The sequence below is a fragment of the Sparus aurata genome, chromosome 21 (genome assembly GCF_900880675.1).
Source record: "Sparus aurata chromosome 21, fSpaAur1.1, whole genome shotgun sequence".
In the NCBI taxonomy this organism is placed as follows: domain Eukaryota; kingdom Metazoa; phylum Chordata; class Actinopteri; order Spariformes; family Sparidae; genus Sparus; species Sparus aurata.
The window spans coordinates 17,040,440-17,064,091 of record NC_044207.1 but is presented as its reverse complement, the minus strand read 5'-3'; the positions used below and the strand labels follow the sequence as shown (position 1 = coordinate 17,064,091).

General features: G+C 41.7%; 1 protein-coding gene across 1 annotated transcript in view; it reads right to left on the bottom strand.

The window, feature by feature from the left end:
- The window catches only part of LOC115571956 (receptor-type tyrosine-protein phosphatase F-like), a 126,796-nt gene that overhangs the window by 2,225 nt on the left and 100,919 nt on the right, over nucleotides 1–23,652 (bottom strand). Inside the window, 12 exon segments of the mRNA XM_030401646.1 lie at nucleotides 412–547; nucleotides 1,411–1,565; nucleotides 2,593–2,718; nucleotides 4,040–4,166; nucleotides 8,396–8,574; nucleotides 9,686–9,971; nucleotides 10,637–10,791; nucleotides 11,824–11,943; nucleotides 16,844–17,019; nucleotides 17,556–17,679; nucleotides 21,328–21,425; nucleotides 22,828–22,860. Of these exon segments, the coding sequence (XP_030257506.1) occupies nucleotides 412–547; nucleotides 1,411–1,565; nucleotides 2,593–2,718; nucleotides 4,040–4,166; nucleotides 8,396–8,574; nucleotides 9,686–9,971; nucleotides 10,637–10,791; nucleotides 11,824–11,943; nucleotides 16,844–17,019; nucleotides 17,556–17,679; nucleotides 21,328–21,425; nucleotides 22,828–22,860 (1,715 nt within the window).

Here is a 23,652-nt window from a genome sequence, read left to right as displayed (position 1 = left end):
AAAGCTTTAGAAATTAAAGCTGTTTTCACTGGAGGCACAAATGAAATGACTTCATTAACTTGAAAGCATTTACTTTTTTCTCTCCTCTTTTAAACTGAAAATGTTTATGAACTCCATGACTGTCTTCTTTAATATGCCTTCAAGATGCCTTGCCTGCTTGTTGTTTAATCGCTTTTATTTATCTATTTTTTATTTTATCTTGATTGAACAACATTTGACACTGGATCTCTGTGATAGCAACGGATAAGTTTGCGGTAATATTTCTAAAGTACCTCTGAAACTTCTAAAGACAAATTGTCAGGAAGTCAAAGAAAGACACTTTAGATAACATCAAGAAATAAAATATACACCACTGACTTTGGAATACCATCCTGTCACGGTGGGATACTGAGTATAAACAGTTGTACTTACCTCTGTCTGCACCATGGCAGGCCGCTGAGTGCGAAGTGTCTTCACTGTCTGGAAGAGGTCGACCACTCCTTCGTACCTCATCCTCTCCAGCACGATGCTGAGGGTGATGAAGACACCGGTCCTGCCCACCCCAGCACTGAGGAGCACACACAGAAGTCTTTATCACATCTGCTGCTCAAGGCTCATTAACTCTTTATGACTATAATGTTCAAAATTAAGAAATCAAAGCTCACTGTACTAATTTCAAGTTGCTCTAAATGAGAAAGCCTGACTACAATGTGGTTTTAATAAAGAATCCACTGGGAAGAAATCTGTTGTCTGTAAGCACATGACATGATTTTAATAACTATTTTTGTTCTTATAATGCCACGTGTATACAGTTCAACACCACCACAACCTACAGCCTCATAATTAACATTAAAGTTACACACATACAAAAGAATTTCAACAAAAAAATTAACATCTATCCTTCATTAGGATAGGACAAAATATCGATATAGCATAAACATCTATATTTATCATATTCTTCAGTTCAGACAGATGTTGTGATGTATCATTAGATGACTGTCTCCCAAACTATTGATTATCGCAAAATCACTGTATTTTGATACCATCCTTATCGTGGGCAATGTATCGTGAATCATATTGCACCGTGAGTCACTCTGTGATTCCCATCTCTGTGTACTAGACTGCATTACTTTTAGCTAGGTACCAGGGTAATACTTTGAAAAGTTTTTAAATGTGGAAACCTCAATTAGATGTGATTCTCTATACCTGGTGATCTAGAAATGTTAAAGGACCAAAGTGCAGAGGTACACTCCTGTGTCATTATCTCAATTGCTTGTACTTTGTGCATGTGGAACGCAGATTATATGCCATTTGCAAGTGCAGAGACAGTTATGAGAACTCTACTGCTTCAAAATCTAAATGGTAACATTTGCATGCATGTATGAAGCTCAGCAGCAGCGGATTTGTCTTCATTTTATAGCTTCATTTTACCTGCAGTGTACAGTGATTGGTCCGTCCTGTCCGAACTGTTCCTTGGTTTTGTGCACTTGTCCGATGAAATCAATGAAGCCTTCTCCAGTTTTTGGCACTCCTTGCTCGGGCCAGTCGGTGAACTGGAATTGGCGGATTGTTCTGGACTGGCCGTCCTGAGTGGCAGCAGAATAAGGACTTTAAGTACATTTAAGTTACACAGTGCATTCATAAGAAGAATGCGTACGAGTAGGTGGTGCATCTTGTTTGCATATTTTTACTGAGCTTTTTTTTTGACGCCTCAATCTGTCTCTCTGCCCGTGGCCTTTGCTCTAATACGCACTCGACAAATAAACACCAAAGCACAGGTTTTCAGCCGAGGTCCAAATGTACCATAACACAGCTGTTTTTTTACTGCAGTCATCTAATCCTCTAATTTACACCTGCATGTACAATATGAAAACAGTTGATGATCGTGTAGGAGAAAATCTAGAAGGTCTGAGGCACTCGAGGAGCAGGGCTGACGAACACAACGCTGCCACATGGGGTAAATTAAACGTTTCTTTGTACATGTTACGAGTTGATTGCTGCATTTATCTCTCTTTCCATGAACATACTGTATATATATCTATATGTGAATGAAGGGGTGGATGTGGGATTAGAGTGTTGCTGCGCTGTGGGCCTTCTGATGACAGTAAAGTATATTTATAGCCCATTGAAACTACTGCATCACAGGGAGTAGCAGTACTGGCCCTCGGGGACTGGAGGCTATGCTTTTCATGTATTTTCACAGTGATCTTGAAACACACACACACACACACACACACACACACACACACACACACACACACACACACACACACACACAGTCACACTCACACACACACAATCCATAGAGCAGGCATACTGCTGCTAAATCCGGGTAAACATGTTTGATGGTGCATTCACTTGATGTCAACCTGTCAGGAGAAATAACACGGGACGCGTTCTGATCATCTCTGCCTTGAAATCACAGTCGGTATAATTCTTAACACTTAGCGCAACTGTCAGCATTTGTATGAAAACCTAAAATTAAGATGGATTTGGGTTGGACGGTTGTATCTGTGTAAAATGCCAATCAATCCTCGCACCCTCTCCCTATCCCCTCACACACAAGGACATACCCACAAATATTCACACACGCACAGAGTGAAATCAACATACCCTGGCATCTGTGACTTTGAACTCTCTGAGGATGTACTGGGGCATGTTGTACTCAGCCATTGGATCCACCACGAAGTACTGGTACCTGGCTGAACGCTCTGCTGGCCAGTACTGATGGCACTTCTCCTGCAGAAGAAGAGGAAGGCATACATTTTAAGTGCCTATATTTGACAAATCTTTTTAAAAACAAATCCAGGACAAAAAATAGACGTTTATAAAATGGCAGCCTGATGCAGAAGTGCAGGATATTATTAGTAGGCTGTCTGTAAGTTATTAGTCATTTTGAGGCACGAGAGAAGGTCTCTGCTTACAAAAAGAAAATTGAGGAGAGATTAATCTGTGGTTTTGAATTATTGTCTTGTTCATGGAAAAACATTTACATAATTTGTTGTGTGCTTAACTACTGCGATGATGTACATGAGGGCTTTTTTCCGAAATTGTGATTATGGATGAGAGGGTGATAAAAGCTATAAAATGCAGTTGAGTGCTTTTTGAATCACCTGCATAATCATAAAAGAACAACTCAGTCAAAGATATTATGAGTTTAATCTCAAACTGGTACCAAGATCATTGCACTGATGATATTCCTTTAAAGGAATAGTCTGGAGTTTTGGGTGATTACGCTTAAACTCTTGATTTTTGATGAGTGACACCACTGTTGTGTCTTTCCATAAAGTCTATGAAGCTGAAGCCAGAATCTAGTTATTTTAGCTGGGCATAAAGATTAGAAACGAGGGTCCAAGGTATACATTTGGCATTGACATGCAACAAAGAATCCAGATGAGCCGGATCCCGTTTTTCTAATGTTTGTGCTGAACTAAGAATCTGAATCAGACATCTGAATGAGAAATACTTAATGGATCCCCATGGTGGAAATTGCATAAAGCTTGCATTCACCTGGCTGGAACCTTATATTTAATAGACAGCTGTAAGAGAGGTATTGATTTTCTTATGTAACTCTGGGCAAGAAATCAAACAGGTGTATATCACAAAATGTCAAACTACTTTTTAGAATTCACTCCCTGACTTGTTTGCGGTGCCTTATGACACCCAAAATCTGTAAACTTTTTCCAAGGTCACGGTATAAAGTTTGCTCAAGAAAAAGTTAATATCACTGTTTTAGCTCCCTTGTAACCAAACAGATCAAAGTTTTCATAGTGTGTGGTGCAGTCATGCAGTACGGGAATTATCAGTGCACTTGGAATGCATCCAGTTGTAGAAAAATCTGACGCAGTTGCATGGTAGTTTCAAGCTAGAGACATTTCAGCCATGGTGATAAGAGAGTTGACTTTCAACCATAGTTATAGTTACTGTTCAGTTGAAATGAATTAATGTTTGAGCAGTGTGATGGAGTAACTAAGTTGAACTGAGCCAAGTTTGTTATCATTCCCTGGGCTGGTTCAATGACCTTACAGGTATTAATGTATAAAATGTGTTTATGTATTACCCGTCCCATCTCTCGTAGCTTGGTCAGCATGACGACGATGGTGGAGTTGTGCTCCCACAGCATCCTCCAGAAGTCCTCAGTGGTCTCTGCCAGCGGGCCCTGTGTGGCCAGGTAGGCCTTCTGCTGTCTGAAGACGTAACACCACACAGAGACATAATAATTGTTACATTTTATGGTGCTTTTAGAGCTGGTATTATAAAGCACATCACAAAGCAATAAGCAGAAAACGATTAAATGATAAAGGAGTGCTTGGCTCAGTAGAAGCAAAGGCTTTCCATCCAATCTGCAAAAATGTAATAACAGCCGAGATATAAGACATGCAACAAAACTGATATCATATAAAATGTTCAAATACTTTCAGACAAAAATGTATTCAAATAAAATCCAAAGGCTGAAGAGAAGCTCTCTGTGTTACTCCATTTTTGTTCTATAAAAAGCAACACACAATATCTGTTGGACATTTATAGATGAGGAACCTACAGTAGCATGACTTGTAGGAAGGAGAATCAAAACCTTTAACGCCATGTGAGATAAAGGGTTTCAGCTGCAATTTTATTTGTAGAGTAAACAACTAATTGATTAATCCAATAGTTGAGCAAAGGAAAGCTGTTTATTTTTCATTTTTATGAGAATCCATGAATCCTTTCAGGCATTTTTCTATTTCCAGCGTCTTAAATGTGAAGAATTTGCTGCCTTCTTTGGCAATTGTGATCGTAAATGAACAGTCTTTCATTTTGTTGACTGTTGATTGAGACAAAAGAATGATCTTGAAGACGCCACTTTGAATCACTTGAGCATGTTTCACAATCTATGGACATTTTACAGACTGAACTACTTGAAGGAATAGTGAAAATAATCAGCAAATTAATCAATAATTAAAACAACGGTTCATTACAGACCTACCATGGGGTATTGTTGTCCTTGTACTGTTTGTCAAAAATCTCTAACCTAATGCCAACAAGACAAATCCCTACACGTTTAATGTGAAAAGCAAATAATCCATGGCAATAATCATCATCACTGAGCTTTTCAAGCCTGAACAGATCCTCTACTTCTTCCTCCTTCCTCTCTGTAACACAACACAGAATGAGCGAGAGAGAGAGAGAGAGCACTCGATATGCTCACTAAACTAGAGATGAGCTCATCCACTGAGGTGCCAGAGCTGTGCTGGTGTCCTACGTGACTTTGGTCCAGCACAGCAGCTTCTTTGTCGAGCAGCAGGTGGCAGCAGCGCACTGATCAACAGAGAGAGAGAGAGAGAGAGAGAGAGAACTGAGGACTCCAACACGAAACGCACGCATCAGCATCGTGCACGCACACACTCACATGTTTGCAGCACATGTAAGCATCCAGGTGTACCAACGTATGCGTGCCTTTAGTTTTGCATGTATATTCAGACACGGGGCTACATACACGCACACACTCAGTCACACACTGAGCCACGGCTGAACAACTAATGAAGGTGCTGCAGGCGAGGCACTAATGTGGAACCGAGAGATTAGAATATGCTCCGGGCCTCGCTCACACAAATAAAGAAACAACAGATTGGTGGAGAGAAGAGAGGAGCTGGCACACGAGGAGGGGAAGGCAACAGAGTGAGGAATCAAATTAAAAAGATGAAAAAGCGGGAAAAAGAAATGCAAAGTAAAGAGAGGAGATGTACAAAGTAGAGGGAGAATATGTAGAGAGGAAAAACGTGAGGAGATGAAAAGAGTGAGCGCTGCTCTCTCCAGCTGGTCATCAGAGTGCAAAGTAGGACTGACTGCTGAGGAGGAGGAGTGAGAGGAAGAGACTGAAGGAAAACGAGGATGTAGGGACACAGGAGGAAGAAAGGGGAGGGAAGCTAAGCAGGGGATGAATGCTAAATTTCAAATTGATAGGGTGGACCCCTCTAACCTCGCCATAAAACAGCCCCTAGCCAAAACAAAAACAATTCTAACCGTATCACACAATACTGACTTCTCTGCACACAGTGTCCTGATGAGTGCGCTGCCAAACAGCACAAAGCACTCTGCGCATCATCCCACATGACTGCAGTGCTTGAGGACATAGTGTTTCATTTCAACCTCATTACAATGCTAAAACTCCAGCCTGCATCGGAGCATATCCAGGGCTCGTGCCCCTGATAGCATAGCTGGAATCAATGGCTCGCCTCTCATTAGCTTAGCATATTATTGGCTTTTCTTGAAGGAGCTGGGGTGAAGGGCACTGGAGGCCCCTGTTTAGTTTTTATTTATGCTCGGGCTTTAAAAGCGGCTTAATCACACAGAGCCACTGGTGCACACAACAGGTCCCCACCCGGATATGTCTGTGTCTGCCATGATGTCTGAATGGAAAATTAAGATGGCGAGTGTGAGATGAGGGCGGGAGGAGAGCCAAAGAGTGAGGAAAGAGGTGAGAAGAAGACAGATTGAAGAGGAAAACAGAGAGAGACAGAGATAGAATGGGGTAAAAATAAAGAGGGAAAGGGAAGGAAAAGAGAGAACAGAGGAGAGAGAAAAAAAGGAGAAAGAGAGGGTATGGAAAACACACTTCATTACAATTCTCTCTTGCTGCAATTATGCTATTTACACAGCAACAATAGAGGGTTGGCCTCTGCAGAGCAACTTCTCATTAACAACACGACTGGAGAAAGAGGAGGGAGTTAGGGGGAGGGGGTGGAGGTGTTGTGTCTGTCACGGTCCGGTATGAAGCAGAACTTCATATGGACTGGTTGGCATTTCAGGCCGGCTAAATCCATCCCCTCGCTGTAGACTTCAACCACAGAAGTGTCAGCGCTGTCTGTCTCTGCCTCATACTTATATAGATATAAAACAGGGGCTGCCTTTTCATCTTCCTTCCTCTCTGAAGCAATTTGGACTCACAGAGCACACGAGGACATGCAGTAGCTTCCATATGAAAGCGGCTGCAGTGCAGCGGATGAGAGCCACATTGACAGAGCCGAGAGTGATTCTTGCAGCTGGATACTGCCCACTGCGGACTCATGTTCAGTCCCCTCCCATACATTTTTATCTAGTGAAAGTGAAAATCTACTGTATTTTTCACACCTGTAACAATCTGCCACAAAACACCTGCAGATCTGTCAAATTCAGTGCAGCCGGGAATGTGTTAGGACAGTGAGGGTTGGCTCTGTAGCTCCGTACTCCAGGACGTTGGAAATGAAAAAAAATTGATGCAAATACAGACTTTCTGATTTAATTGAAGGATTATAGCCTTGTTTCAGAAGACAGAGAGTAATTGGAAAAGTTATCATGGACCTAAATTAAGTAATTGCATTTAAAATTAAGTTGCAAGTCCTGTTCAATCAATGTCTTCCTGAAGTCTACGGCTCATTAACATCAGCAGACACTTCGTATCTTCTCCAGATACTCTGCCAGGAGTTTACAGCAACCATCTTCACTTTTTGCCTTCAGTCTGGTCCGAAGTGCTCAGTTGGATTGACACGTCTTACTATTTCATGCTGCTGCCTTAGCCAGGACTCTCATCTAAAAGAGATTCTGAATCTTTATAGGACTATTCCTGGTAAAGTAGGTTAAATGAAACTGTGCTCATAAAACAGAGGCCTTGTAGGACTTTGCATATTTGTGATCATTGTCATGTTGCCTTGTGTGAAATTGGGGGATTATGTTCAGAAAAGACTCTTTTGCAGTTACCATAAACTAGATGTGAACATACTTAAACAATATCACAAAAAGGATAAGGGTGGTGCTAGTCCATAATTTCTTACCGTCGGAGAGTCCTATTAAAAGACATCCATATTAGTATCTTTATATTGTCTGTGTACATGAAGCCTGATATAGCTCCTATCTTTGTGCCATTAAGCACAATTTGTGTTCATTAACTATAAAAAACACACCAATGTGGCACATTTTTCATTTTTTACAAACACTAGTTTATTTTGAGTCAATGCCACATGCACCATCCTGCTGCATTACATAATTTACTCTACTAAAATTACTTAATCGGTGACTGAAAACACTTTCCCAAAAAATACTGTATTTATTCTCGTTAACTAACATTTGCTAAAAACTACGATAGCCAACTATTTTAGGATTTACTGAGCCTTTTACTCTTTTTTTTTTTTAAGAAAAAGGAAACTGCATATTTGTGACTCATTTTTCAAGATTTACATGTTCAGTTGGAACAACATGGCTCGGGGTTGAGAACTTAAGTAGTAGGTTAGAAAATATTGAGAGACTGATTAATGCATTGTTGATTCTCGGGTCTTTTTGTGTGATTATGTTGACAGTAAGATAAAATCATAAAATGAAGAATGATGCCGCCCTGTCCTTTAAGTCTCAAAGTCAGCACTTTAAGCTCATTCATTGTATTCAGCTCAGAGAGTTCTTTACTGACCTGTAGCCGTCGATGCAGCTGGCATTGATGTAGTCCGAGCCCTCAACACCACGGATGGGCTGCAGGCAGACGCGGGTAGACTCAAAAGGCATGATGTTGACCAGGCGGTTCTTGAACTTGTTGCAGGGCAAGTTGGCGCTGATGAAGCGTGACGTGTGGGCTTTGGAGTTGGCCAGTCTCTGTTTAATGAAAGGTGGGAAGAACCGAGACAGGGGAGAGAGATGGAGGGAAGAAATGAGTGACCTGTGACCTGGAGTAAACAAACAAAGACGTCTGAAATGCTGCCTTGTCAAAGTCTGTATTTTGGTTTTCTGTTGAGATAAATAGGATGATGTGCTGGTAGGTATAACTAAATGCATCGGGATTCTCTCCCATAGAGTCCCAGAGCTTGGAGGATTGTAGGCGTGACAAGCTCAGTGTTTTGGCAGTGGTCAGAGCACAGATGGACAGCACAGGAGTGTGTATGGACAGTCATGGTTACTCCGGTATAATTTGTGTGTGTGTGTTGTGGACAGACTGTGTGGGCATGGAGGCTGTGGCCCCCACATACGCCGCAATCATTCTCTCACTCTTTCATTCTCAGTCGTTGGCAGGAGTGTAGATGCTATTATCACTTCAAACAGAATGGATCATGGTCATAAGAGGGCTAATGGCAGAGCCGCGCTGGGAGGAAAGTGTGTAATAACATCACAGTCGATGGCTATTGACAGAAGGTGTGCGTGTGATTGCGAGTCACCTTGAACACCAGCTGTATGTGTGTGCGAGTGTCAGTCATTCTGTATTTCTCCACGTTTATGTGTGTTGTTGAAGTGTTTGGGTTGCTCTGTGTGTTTGTTCTGGTCCATGTGATTCTACTGTAGCTGCTGGGATGTCTCAGCACCGATGTCACAGAGACAAAATTCCTGTGCATCACCTTATTTGGTGAATTAATGATTTCAAACAAGCTCTATGTGATCACTCGGTGCAATAGCAACACCCTGAACCGAAGATCAGAAATCGCAACTGCAGTCTGACGCCCTTTTGACGACCTGGTGCTTCAGAAAAACGTGCAGAATACTGATACTTATTTTTTGAATGTCTGTGAATTATTAACAAAAACTCACATTACATCAATAGAATGTCACAATATCACCTCTGTGAACTATTCAGTGCAGTATAAATCAGAAAAAGCTCTTTTGTTGAGTTAAATGCTCCATTACATCTAGCAGGATTCAACTACAGTCCTGCTAAACATTAAAAGTCAGTTTATTACACTGGATCACATTAAGTAATACTTGTCTTAAGGATTACCTTGAACTCCAGCTCCATGGCAGTAACCGTCTCGCCGGGTGCGGGCTGGGTAAGTTTCTGGATGTGGGCGTACAAGTTACGTGCCGGCACCTCAGTGTTTCCACAGGTGGCGGCCTCCAGCAGGGCTTCGTGGATGAAGATGTACTGGTCTTCGGTCTGGACCATGTAGTTCCTCTGGGCGCGCATGCACGTCACGTGGCCATAGATGTCTACAGACTTCTCGTGCTTCATGCGTTCCAGCATGGCATCGATCACGATGAAGCAGCCAGTCCTGCCCACACCCGCACTGTTGGATGGAGATGGAGAGGAGGGGATAAATAAGTTAGTGTTTCACTATATAACAGATAACTTTCTCATGTTTGTTTGCAACAACAAGGCCCACTGAGTACAAACAAATCAGTGCACACCTGTGGTAGATAAAACTACAACAGCAGAAATGCTGATCAGACTGTGGTCAGCAAAGGTACGAAAATCAAAAAATGTGAGATGCAAGGTGCATAGAGAATATTATTGTCCTGCGAGGTAAGTTTTCCATTTCTATTACCTTCTCTTCTGAAAACTGGACTTATGTTTTCCAGGTAATTTCCTCCCTCTAGCACGAGAACTGAACCATAACGAAATTGTTTGCTGCAGATTGTGCACAAAGTTTGTGATTGGAGAGGCATCCTGAGAGGCTTTTCGACTGGCTGGATTATACGCAACACAGAATTATCGAGCCAAATTCATTGGAAGAAAAAAAAGTTGAATCAAGAAACAAGATTTCAATATCTCTTTTCCATGTGGTGTCATTTACTGTGTATTGGCTCTTATTTTTGATAAAAGAACACACTGTCTTAACCATTCCCTTTCATCCACGGACAAAACAAGCCAGGAAAAATAAATCCATGATGAAAATTAGCAGTGTATGTACTGTATGCACACATATTGAGCTATTTTTTAATCTACACCCACCTGCAGTGCACCACCATGGGCCCTGCATCTGGAGGATTGCAGGCCTTTACCCGCCGTAGGAAGGCGAGGATGGGGGTAGGGTACTCAGGCACCCCATGGTCTGGCCAGGCCATGAACTGAAACTGTCGCACCTCTCTCTTCTCACTGGAGCCATTCTGCAGGAAAAGGTGGAAGTCTGAGTTTAGTTGGATACCGTGACATCAGAACCAGAATCAGAATCAGAATACTTTATTAATCCCCAGAGGGGAAATTGTTTTTGTTCTAGATGCTCCATGCAAAGTAGAAATAGAAATACAGCATGAATGGAAACAAGAGATAAAGATAAAGATATAAATACAATACTAAAATAGACAGTAAAATAACATAAAATAAAATATCAAAGTCGACAATAAAATAAAATAAATCATAAAATAATAAAGTTGACAATCTAGAAATATATACAATATACAGTGAAATGGTTGTAGCAATGTGTAGCATGGTAAATTGTAACTGGCTGCCTTATTAAGAGCAACTCGTCACGCTGTTTTGAAAATATCAGGGTCAGACTATTTTGATGAAAGGGAGCTGAAACTCTGCAGTTACAGTATGAAAAGCACAAGTGATTTATTTGTCAGAAATGCAGCTATTTCAAGCATATGTCTCGAGTGCTATCACTTTGATACATAATGTTCTCTTCGTGGCTCTGATCATTCTGCAAATGTAGGTGCAGATAATGTGTGTAATTTTGGAATTGAACTCAGGCAGTTTCTCGGAAACAGATTCTTGGCATTGTCACCATTCCTGACTGAAACTAAGTAAGCACTCCAGCTGGAGACTAGCATTTAATTAGAAATTATAATAATTTTATAAATTACTAGTAAGTAATGGAAAAAGAGAGAGGAGAATTAAAGGACGAAACATCAGTCACATCACCATGACACTGAAGTAAATGAATCAAAGTGAAAAAGTGAAATCTTTTCTTGCCTGTCAGAGAATACGAGACAAATCTTGGATGTTAAAAACCAATTACAGCAGTGAAAAAAAAGGGCCCACTGATAATAGCCTTTATCTGTCTTCAGAAAAATAAGAAATTACATTTTAAAACGTGACCCCAGTAATGCTGAACTACAATAACCTATTCAGAACATGTCCTTCATGAGCATGTCTCACTATATGGTTAACTGCAAGAGAAAAAGGCAGTGCTGTACCTTGTAGAGGGCAAAAGTGCGGACGCTGTAAGTGGCTAACTCAACAGTGTCCAGCATGGTGACCTGGATCATCCCGTAGGTCTCTGTTCCTCGCGACGGCCAGTACTGGTCACACTTCACCTGGCAGAGCAAGAGAGAGGGCACACTGTCAGGAGTGAACTGCTGCGAACATCCAACACGAGCCTAGTGAGAGGCTTGTAGGATCACACTGATTAACAAGAAGGGAACATTAGAGAGGTCAGATCAAAGGCTTTGTCCACTGTCTAATTAAAAAGTGACGGCTCAGAGTCAGCTCCTGTACCTCCAAATAAAAAAAAGAATTCAAGTGAAGTGAGCATGCGCATTCGTGTATGGCTCCATTTGAAGCAGGCTTCAAAAGGGCATTGAAAAGCCCACTTTGTCTTTTACCAGCCTGTGATCATTTTCAATTAGCTAATTGTCAGCTGGTTTGCAACCCTTTGTAATGTATGCTTTTGGTGCATTGGTAATAATTGGGCACTGTATTTTGGAGGGAAATGTGTCTAAGAACCTGTTCTCATCTGTCATTAATGGACAGCAGGCTCGGCCACCTGGCTCCATATGTGCACAGAACAAACTTCACCGCAGATGAGGCTAAAGATCCTCCAAACACCGGCACTGAATGGCTTTGCTTCCCACTGTGTATCTATGAAAATGACCGACTGGCTTTTGCCCACGTCTTCTACCTCCTCTCTATAGCAAAGGCCCAATTGGCATTAGGACTTCAAAAAAAATTCAACATTAATTTCCTTCACTCAAACGTTTACATTAACTCTTCCTCACATGTCACATTGGTGAAAGACACTTATGGCTGTCACTGGAGTTTAGCTCTGGTTTTCAAACAGCAATAGTAAGACTTCTGTTTCTGGAAATTGTTTGGCAAATATGTCCTAATCCTCTTCTGAATAACCTGGAATCAAAAATAGCCATGCAGTTGCACAATCCTGCCTCATTTGATTTTCATAACACCTAATTTAATAGTTGTTCACAGGGTCTGAGAGCTTCCAGAGGCGATGAGTCACAACATTAGCTAAACACTGGGCAAAGTCCACTGATTGGTCCTGCTTTTAGCTTCTGGGCTCAGTTGATTCTCAGTGGATTTTTTCGGCCGAGGCATACTATGCATGATCTGTCAGTTGTTGTTTCTACACACACCGTTCAAAGATGGCTCTTCTTCCTGGTCAAGACAGAGAGGGAGCGAGGAAGGGAAAGAGAGAATGAAGAGAGGGAGTAGGGTTCAACATTATTTTCAGATTGTCTCGGCGCCAGTTCTAAAGCATAAATAAACACGCTCCTGTCTCCATACTATACTGGCTTTTGTATGAATGCAGCCAAAGTGAAGCTCTTAACAGAAAAACGGCAGAGGAGAGTGATGAAGAAAGTGGCTAAACATGGTTGCTACATTTTTATGGAGTCCAAACCCTGTGCTTTAATTGGCTGGGGGCTACACACAATTGCCCATTGTTACATCACAGAAACATCCGGGACACAGCCATTATACAAAGAAAATAAGAAAACACAGGCAAAGGGCAGTGTCTCTGCAGACGCAGACACTGCCACACACTTCTACTGGGTCATAAGTGATGATGTGTGAGTCAATACGTTTTTTTTTGTTTTGTTTTGTTTTAAAGGAAAATCCTGCAAAGTAAACAAGAATTGGAGCCTATTTTCCTTAAGTCATCTTACAGAACATCTATAAATCAATTCTACTCCCTTTTTACTTATAGAAAACAGAGCAAATCCAAACCCCTTTTTCATGTCAGAAATGGGGGGACTAGCACTAATACTGCTATTGATCTGGATAACATGAGAGGGAAGAGATGTGGCGGGGGCAAGCTAATCATATTGATACTGCAGTACCGGGCTGACATTTCGGAGCACCTCGGCTGTCTGAGCGAGCTGGTACAAATCGACAAACAAAATGCACTAAAAATTCACCCGCTCACATTTCACCTCCCCTGGTGACAGCTCCCATTCAGAGGCAGAGGTACACCTTGCAGGAGAAACTCAATTGAGTGATGGGGAACCACTTGCAGTGCAAACATATGGATTAGCAGTCACCACTGTAATGAATATCTCTGTGCTGGCTGAGCTTGGGTGGCATATTCTCCCTCGCACACATAAACAGATCCAGATGCACACGCATGCAAACACATGCGCACGCGCGCACACACACACACACACACACAGACTGCAGGTTTCACTATCATCTGCTTCTGCTTTGAACTTGACTTCTCACATGTCGACACCTGGCCTTTTGCAGAGGACGCAGACCTCTTATCTAGACACACACACACACACACACACACACACAAAACCACAACTGAGTAATAGCTCTGGTCTCATTTCACGTTCTGACCTTTTAGGGTTTTACTAACTAGTAATGATAGCGAGGAAGCTGATATTTGCCTGCCGGATCTCATCATATTTGTCAAGCTCCTGCTCTGTTTGGCATAAGACATCAGTCTGGCTGGGTGGTGGGAGGTTGACTCACTCACCATATGTGTATGTCTGTGTGTGTATGTGAGAGGGAAATAGACAGAAATGAGATGTGTATTTATGCAGAGGGAGAGGACGAAATAACAAAAATCCCTGAAAATTTAGCAGCACCATGTGTCTAATGTGGAGTACAGCCAGCTTTCCGTGATGTTTTGTCTTATTAAAATGTCATGTTAAATAATGTTGTTTTCAGAACTGATGCAGACACATTTTAATCAATCCAATTCACTGTTAGTTGCCTCACATTGCATTCGAAAAAGTCATTTAGAAACTGCGACATACGGCTAATTGTCATTTAACTAAACATTTACTCTTCTGTATACTGGAGGTTGTAATTGTGATTTATTTACACAGTTTAAAGACTAATTAAACTCTAAAAATGTTTTGCGAGCTGTTAACACATTAAAATATGCTATGTATGGAAAATTATTTTAATAGTATAAATGTCAGCAATGCAGATACAAACTCTACATGCTCTTTTAAGCAGTAATGAGTGATATTAAACACTGTTTACTGGTTTAGAAACTACCTATAACCAACCCCTCCCTGTCTGATGATTAATATAACAAGGATTTCAACGTATCCTGACATAAGTGGCCAAAAAAAAAAAAAAAATCCTCCCCCACTTCTGAAAGGTAGGTTTGGTTCTCTACATCTCTTTCCACAGTGCTGGAAAGCCAATTGATTCTCAAATATGTGTAGGAGGTGGGGACAGGCTGTTTCATTTCTCTTTAAGTTCCTCATGTTGTGTTGTTCCTGTTATTTTGTCACTGTGTTTGTACATGAGGCTGTGACTCTGAGATCAAAGCAGGAGATCTGTCACAGAGCTCCCCCAGACACACTAAATCTACATGTATAGAAAGGTATTTGCGAGTAATGTGTTTATCCTGGCTGACATTGACTGTAATAAAAATCATCGTATCAAACATATCCGCGCTGCAGAAATCCTCCGAGGTATAAATAAATGAGGTGTGTTCCAAAAGGACATGGTGGGCCCACAATTTGCCTAAATGATTGATTGCATCTATGGCTCAAAATTAAAACAGATGATGGTACATTCTGAAGGATTGAAAGTCATTTAAGACTTTATTTAACAAAACAGTTGCTTCTTTTACAGACTCACTATATATACCTAATGATGAACTGAGCTTCAGGTAAGGTTCCCAAATAAAGAAAAAATCAATGTCGAGGGTTTTGGAAAAGAACTCTTTCATTTACAATCCCTTTTACTTCCAGTCTGCAGTCAGGGGACTTTCTTTCATTAGGGCACCATATGCACTCACTAATAAAGCACCACATACTGGCAGGGCTCCACGCTGATTTATTTCCTCCAAGGAATTCATGAGCATGATTCTGTGATGGTAATTAAATAAACCCATCCCAATTTTCAATCTCAAGTTGCCCATGTGCTCCTTTTTTGCTTTTATTAGCTTGAATGTATTTTAGGAGCACAGGGGTGTTGCTGGGTGACAATCCTCTTAGCTCCAACTTCAGCGTTTTCATTATAATGCCGTGGCTTTTTCGAGAGCAAAATTCAGAGAGAGCAAACACAAATGAGACACTGTGTCTATGAAACCTTGGCATGGCGTTGCAAAAATAAATATGTAGCAATCAAGTGTTGAGCTCTCTGAGCAGTTTCTAAATAATACATGAAACAGAAGTTGCCTTATTATTAAGTTCCCAATGTAACTACACTGTGCATGTTCATGACTTAGCTGAAGATATTTCTTATTTTCAGTCGAGGATATGCACGTGTTGTCGTCATATGCAAAGTTGCCACAGTAACTCCATAAAAACTGGCAAGCAAAGAAACAACAGGAGGGAGAATTGGGGAATGCTAAAAAGCTTTTGTGCAATTTTACTTCACAGACAGATTTAGAAGGAATTCATGCATACGTTTTTAGAGATTGCTGACGACTCAGGAGAAGAGAAACAACATGAAGCGATACTGTCCACAGACAACTGAAATATCCTTTGAAGTCCTTGTGACTTTGATCAGGCTGACAAATCCTGCTTTAAAGTACGACTGGGCGTCTATATGCCTTCTCGCTTTGTTGGGTGTAATGTTACTTCCTCGTGTCAAGCTACATAAATATATACATATATAAGTCAGGAAGCTCAATTTCTGCCCAGATTTGAACTTTCAACAGTAGCATCAAAGTTTTACAAGACAGTCCTGTGATTTCTCTGTGACAACCCCCTCCATTCATAGCAGCTACACATTGGGTGGCTTGGTAAGGAGGTGGTGGCAATTTATAGCTTCTCTTGTATCATAATCTGCTGCATGCAAATGTGTTTTCATGACATTTTAATACAGAGAAATGTTCCATGTCTGGACACCTGATTCACTAGTATATCCCTGATATACTGTATTATTATAATCCACATGATCATTATTTACTGAAATTATTTAGAGTGATATTAGTAATATAGTATTATAGAGTGATGGATTGCCTTATTTTTCAGTGTTTCAAAGTAACAGAAGGACAGTGTCTCTCCTTACCCGTGACTTCTCTTCCAGTCTGGTCATCATGACGATAGTGTTGGATCTTTGCTCCCATACCATCCTCCAGAAGTCGCTCAGTGTCTCTGGCAGAGGCCCCTGTGTGGCGATGTAGGCATTCTGCTTCCTGTAGCCGTCAATGTAGTTGCTGTTGATGTAGTCACTGCCCGGAACGGCTGCAGCAAAGACAAGAAGTGAGGATGAAATTCAAATATTACACAAGCTTTGATTCATTCCTGTTTACATTGGGCACACTGACACAGACAATTTGCCTATGTGTACATCACTTGTAGTACTGCATGGTACTTTCCAATCCACGTTATGATCACTCAAAGTTGACAAAAACATGATATGTGTGTTTTCTAAGCATACAATCACACCTAGTTGCATCGCTACAAATGTTTCGCCTGCAAAACCACTGCAAAAACTAGTGTTTTTTAGGAGTTCAAATACCTTCAGCTTTTCAGAATAAGTAGCAGAGTCGTACCGCTTTTTCCATTAGCTACCTTTGATGGCGATTACACTAGAACTTCATGCTTTTTTTCCCAAAACAGCAACAGCAACAAAGCAACAAGTTTCTGTGTGATCACAGCCTAAAGCAGCCGTTTCAGGCTCACAAAATGTCCTTGGTACATGTGAAGGAGGCCTCAATCGATGGTAGTCTCAGTCAATGGCTATCTAAGGGGTTAAGTGGCTTTAGATGAGCTCTTACCATCAACAGAAGTGAGCACCACCCTGGAGTGGTCATAGGCAATAACGTTTGCATAGCGGTTCTTCGGCTTGTTGACTTCCATGTTGGAGTTCTCCCAGGTAAACTGCTGGCCTGGATCAATGGACTGTGGAAGAGGGCAGGAAAGAACAGAGAAGCAGACAGAAGGGAAGAGAACCACAAAAGGAGGCTCTTGAGTGTTACATGTATAAAATTGAACAAGACAGGAGAGGAAGGGACTTGCAAAATGACCCTGCTGTCTGCTGCCATTACGCTGCAGTATACTATGGACAACAAAGCCTTTATATGGAACATATACAAACATCATGTCTGTTGAAAAGCCACAGTGGAGTGCTTTTAGTGCATTTATGCTGTGGAAGGGACTGTGCAGAGCTATCATACTGCTACAGTACTGCTGTTGGAGCATGAACAGGTTGATTATTTGCATGACATTTGATGTCTAGAATGCCAATGAAAAACAAATATAAAGGTGCTGGTTTTGTTGATTTAAATGAAAAATTCCACCGTCCAGTGAGCCAACATATTCCTCCAAAAAAACATTTATAAAACCAAACATGATTGTCATTTTAGCTGGGAGATCAGTACAGATTTTTGCTGGAACTTGCTGGCAACCACAAACACTCATTCTCTCCCTTAGTCATATCGAATTACCTAATTCTGGGAAGCCACACGCATGACTTCTTGCGGTAACCATGATTCTTGTCATCCTCCGTCTTCCTTTCTTTTCCCATCTTCTATTTCTGCTGTCTTTTCCTACCTTGTATTTTTGTTTCACCCTCTCCCTTTCCAGTCCCTCTCTGTTTCTAACCCTTTTTTCTTGCGTCATTTGTCTCTTGGGCTACGACGACAGTAGACTGCATACATATTGATCCGGGGAGATATGTGACGGCCTCCCATCCCCTGGCTCGATAATGTCACAGAGTCTCTTGTTATTCTGTATTGATCCCCCTTGGCTCGCACCGGAACCATGTCCACTAATTCCCCAGACCTTTCGCCTCGCAAATCCTGCAGGACTCAGAATGACACCTTCGAAATTCCTTCACTTACTTAATGTGGCTGCAGCACTAATTTAATTATTAGAGGTTATTTCATGTCAAAACTTGACAGCTTGAACATAATAGTAATAATTATTGGATAATGGATAAAATAAAGGTTGCAAGGTGAGCTCTGGAGAAAGTAGAGATTAGGATCCTTGGCCATAAACTCCTCTTTATGCTGTCCTATTGAGTAAAGTGAGGAAAATATGATATTAAAGTTATACATAAGCTATTAAAGACGCAACGTTTATTTTCAGAGAAAGCCACATAGATGCTTATTTGTTTTTGAACAAGATATGAGAAATATGGAGTGCTCATATGCGTAAATTCTTACACCACAGCTCCAAATTGCTCAGCAGCAAGATTCATGTGAGTATATGCCTATTGCTGCTGATGAGCTCAGCACTGCCAATTTCTCTGTCCGTGCCCACCAGTACGAAGAGAAAGATTTCATTCGCAGTAAAAACATGTCATATTCATTTGAGAGCTCAGTGAACACGGCGGGCACACTAGACTGATGACAACTAGCAAACAAGTTAGGTAGAAATGGTAGAAAGAGGTGAGAAGCAAACGCCCAGGGTATTCTTGCTGACACACTGGAAAAGCCTTCAAATGAACATAATGATGCTATGACGACTACAGCGTGATAGTGCTTCCTGCGATAAAAGGACTTGTCAGGGGGAGCTACAGCACGCCTGATTGACAAATTCTGCTCATTACCCAGTGTGCTCATTGCTCAGTGTGATGCGGACTGGCATTGGTGCTAAAGGAAGTGTCAGGCCGTCTAAAACATCGGGGAGAGGAGGTGGTGAAGCCTCTACAAATTCCATGCCTCAGGGTAAGGAGCGACGGGAGCAGCCGGAGAACGTGACTGTGACAAAGCGCCATGAGCTCTGCCACAGTGTCTTGGCTGGCATAGAGATGGGTGGCCATCTGCTGGGCCGTGGAGGGGGTCTTCCCTGGCTTAGAATGGTGTGGAGGGGGAATGGGGCCGGGCTGGCTGCCTGCAGCCATACAAGCCACTTCTCTGGCTTGATTCGTTTACACTAACTCAACAGGCCGGGAGGGCGAGGTGCTGGAGAGGCACTGAGCAAAACACGAAAGCACTTAATTGAGTGCAGATTTTTACCAAGGTCTAATTATCTCCCCAGTAAGCTTCTAATTTCACAGTGAACCAAATAAAAAAAACTTCATAATAATTATATAGCATGGTCTAAAATGCACAACGTTGCATCCAAGCATATAATAATTATTTTATCATTATAACGGCTCCTTCTAACAGATTTCAAGATACCTAATGTAGATACCTAATGTTTTTACTTGTGTCCTTTTTGTTTGTTGGTTGGTCGGTCTGTCAGCAGGATTACTCAAAGAATACTGAACCAAAAGATTTCCAAGAAACAAACTATGGGTGGCTTAAACTTTCGTGTGATACAAGGCTATTGAATTTGATATTGCATTAGGCTTGATTGAATTAAAGGGGACTGTTGGGCCTTGGCAGAGGTAAGTGCCCTACTGAAAGCCATTCTGGTTTGGATATGTTTTAGATTCCTCTCATTGATATCAAGGGAGTGGACAAAAAATATGAGAACCGTTAATCAGTATATCATAATACAATTAGGGCTGCACAGCAACTACATTCTCCAAAATGACCATTAAGTTGAATCAACACCTCTCTAAACACTATAACCTCGTAGAATGTAGGATTAATTTCACAGCTGTTGCAATGGAATGCCGTACTTTCAGCTTGAGTACTACAACTGAGAAAAAAATCATGCGTGAAATTTAAATGAATAAGTCCTTACTCATATATAACAAAAACCGAAAATATTTATGTGAACACGGTTCTGAATGACATTTTTCATGCTGGCATTACCCCCGGCTAGCTGATACAAGGGCTATATAAGGCTATGAATTAGATGTTATTTTCACAGTATACACTGGACAGGGCAGATAACAGAACAGTTATAAACCGCCGGCTAAAGTTTGGGCTCCTGGTGATGCTCGGGGAAAGGTCATGAGGTCACCACAATAAATGCGTTCTTCTCTCTGTGAGAAATCGCACTCATACTGCAGCAACATATGCTGGCCAGAGACGGACAGAGGCAAACACATAACCTTTTAGATTAAAGTTAAAAAAACATTTACAATCATTCCAACAGCTTTGTCAGATCCATTAAGGTGAGGAGTAGAGCTGATTAGACAAAACAGATCTAGCAATCAGAACAAATAAATAAAAGACAGCACTTGTTTTTCTGCATTCAAAGATGCCTGTCCTCTTCATCTGGCCTCGTTTCATCCCTGGCACTATGTGCCACTTTAAATGCAAATTCAAACCCCCTCCTTTTTTTTTTCCTTTTGGAGGAAGAACACTGACAAGAGATAATCCCTCACTGAGTTGCATTGGAGAGACTACCTGCAAAATAACATTCTTAGGGGAAACATCAAGACGCACACAGATTGCCTAAACAACTCGCCACCTGCTCGTTTTTGTGTGAAAGTATCTCGCAGTATTTAATGTAAGTGTTGGTTTCCTGGTGGGAATGGTAATGGAGTTGTAAAAATGACTGAGGAATGTCTGTGAAAGAAGTCTTCCCTAATCCATTAGAATACATGCATATGGGATCAAAAAGGCATGAACATAAAACTTCCACCCAGATATTATAACAAAGAAACACATTTATATGGTTGACACAGGATCAGTTCAGGGCTCTTACCTCATACTCCTGGGAAAAGCGGAGGCCATCGTTAGCCTTCAGTCGCTCTATGTGGTCAGCCAGGTCGATGACAGGAATAGGCGGGTGCTCCCTCATTCCTGGGAGAGTTAAGAGGAGGAACAGGAAGTTGGGAGGAGACAAAGAAAAGAGTGAGATTTTGCCGTCCTTACATCAGACATGGACATGGACTTTCACAAACACTGGTTGGACCACAGGGTGAGTGAAGCTGCCAGTGGGACCATGAGGTGGCTGTGTACGGTGAGGAGAGTGCACTTTGTTCAACAATGCATGAGGAAAGAGGACTGAGGAGAGAGGAGAGAGAGGAGAGAGAGAGAGAGCGGACAAGTTGAAACAGGCCGGTGACATTTGGTGACATTTGGTGATGTCGTCATGCTAAGTGAGGAGGACAGAGGTGGGGCTGGCACAGCAATGCACATGAGTGACTGGGTGAGCATGCTCCTGGAAGGAAGCAGGAGGCAGACATCTCTCTGACTCCACAACGCTCAATTGGTGGCAGAGGTGGGATCAGAGCAAGAACCCACAAGTCTCTACAAATCAGTCACACTGTCACTTCCCAGAGAGGGAAAAAACTGACTGGTCACCAGCCAAAACTCATTTCTTTGAAAATCTCTTTCCCAACAATAGACTATCTTTTCGGCCCAGCCTGGAGCGCTTGGGCTGGATTAATTTCAAACAACCCCCCTGCCGCTCTCTAGATTTCTCATCGCCGGGTTATTGGATGATTTATTGCTAATCTACCGACACAAATTCCCCCTGTGCCTCTGAACTTGGCAAGGCTCTGCGCTTAAACGGATTGCTGGGAACTTGCCTTATGTGTTAAAAGTTAACTGTATGCGACGCATGAAGAAGCTCTAAAGTTATACAGAGACCTTACATATTGCCTTAAAGTCACACAGAGATCAGGAAGACACTTTAAAGAGGAATGCATATTAACATTAGTGCCTTTGGCCGAGCGCAGCTGTAAGGTCATGGGTCATGCTTTCAGATGAGCGACTGCTGCGAGCTCATTAATGCTATAATGCTAATGGATATTGGCTGGTAACTATGGCCACTGCACAAGATGAGATCTGACCAATTACGCTAATTTAATACTATCACACAGGGGGATATCACTGTGTGTGTGTGTGTGTGTGTGTGTGTGTTTGTGTGTTCAGCCAGGTCTTTTACGGCCATGTTGTTGGGTAAATGGAGGGTGATGACTTAGATAACAAGGCTAATGTACAGCAAGTGTAACTGTCCACACTGCTCAACTGTCCATGAAACCATCTAGTAGCTCTGCTTCCACACCAAAAAGGTGTTGTGGGACATTCACAGCCCAGAGAGAACATTGCTGCATCCTTGAAACCCCAGAGGCAACAAGCTTGTGGGCTTGTGATGTCTGTCAGGACTGCAACAGGGTGAATGGGATCAGGAGTGAGAGAGAGAGGAAGAGAGGCTGCATGTGTGGGAAATACACAATAGGTGAGAGAGCAGACTAACTTGGAGTGTTGGGGCAGCGATGAGAGCTGGGACCTGTGAAGAGAGGAGAGTGAAGGAGGGAGGAAGAAGAACACTCAATCAATGGGGATGGCTCAGGATCAGACCGGGGCCAAACAGTATCTGCAAATAACCTTTCAAGCTAGTTGAGTGCACAGCAGGCGGTGTTTGCCTTCTCAGGACAATTCAAGTAGTGTAGTATAGGCTGTTAAACACAAGTGCATACAAAGCTTGACTTTAAAATACTCCCCTGTGACTGCTCAGTGTAAACAGCACTACTGAGTAAAAGGCACTGCATGTTTTGAGTAAGGTGATAAAAGAAAATGTCATTTTATTACAACATGTCATAGTTTGGGCCATCATTTTGGTTATTGATTAAGATAAGATTATAAACAAAGTAATTACTGAGATGTGGGAGCATTAAATGCATGTGGTCAGCAGTCAGACAGGCTGTACACAAGTCACCATTTGATGTTCTAAACCACTTTTTGTAGTGGTAAAATATAAATGTTTAGCTTTGATTCAAATGAAGCTGTATAAGTTTTCCCAAAAAGTTGGCTCAATTTGTAAAACGTAAATAAAAAAAGAAAGTAATCATTTGCAGAGCAGTTTTTTTAGTCCATGTAGTAATGTCCTTTATATTTCACAAAGTAGTGAAACTTGCCACATCCTTGCTTGTGAATGAGTGAGTCTTTTGAGGAGGCCCCTTTCTTACCCAATCATGATTGCTGCTCCTGTACTGTGTAAAACCAAAAGTTATGCTGTGAACTCAGCTTTCCAGCAGAGATCGTCTCATAAAAACACCCAAATGGTCTTATAAGGCAGAAT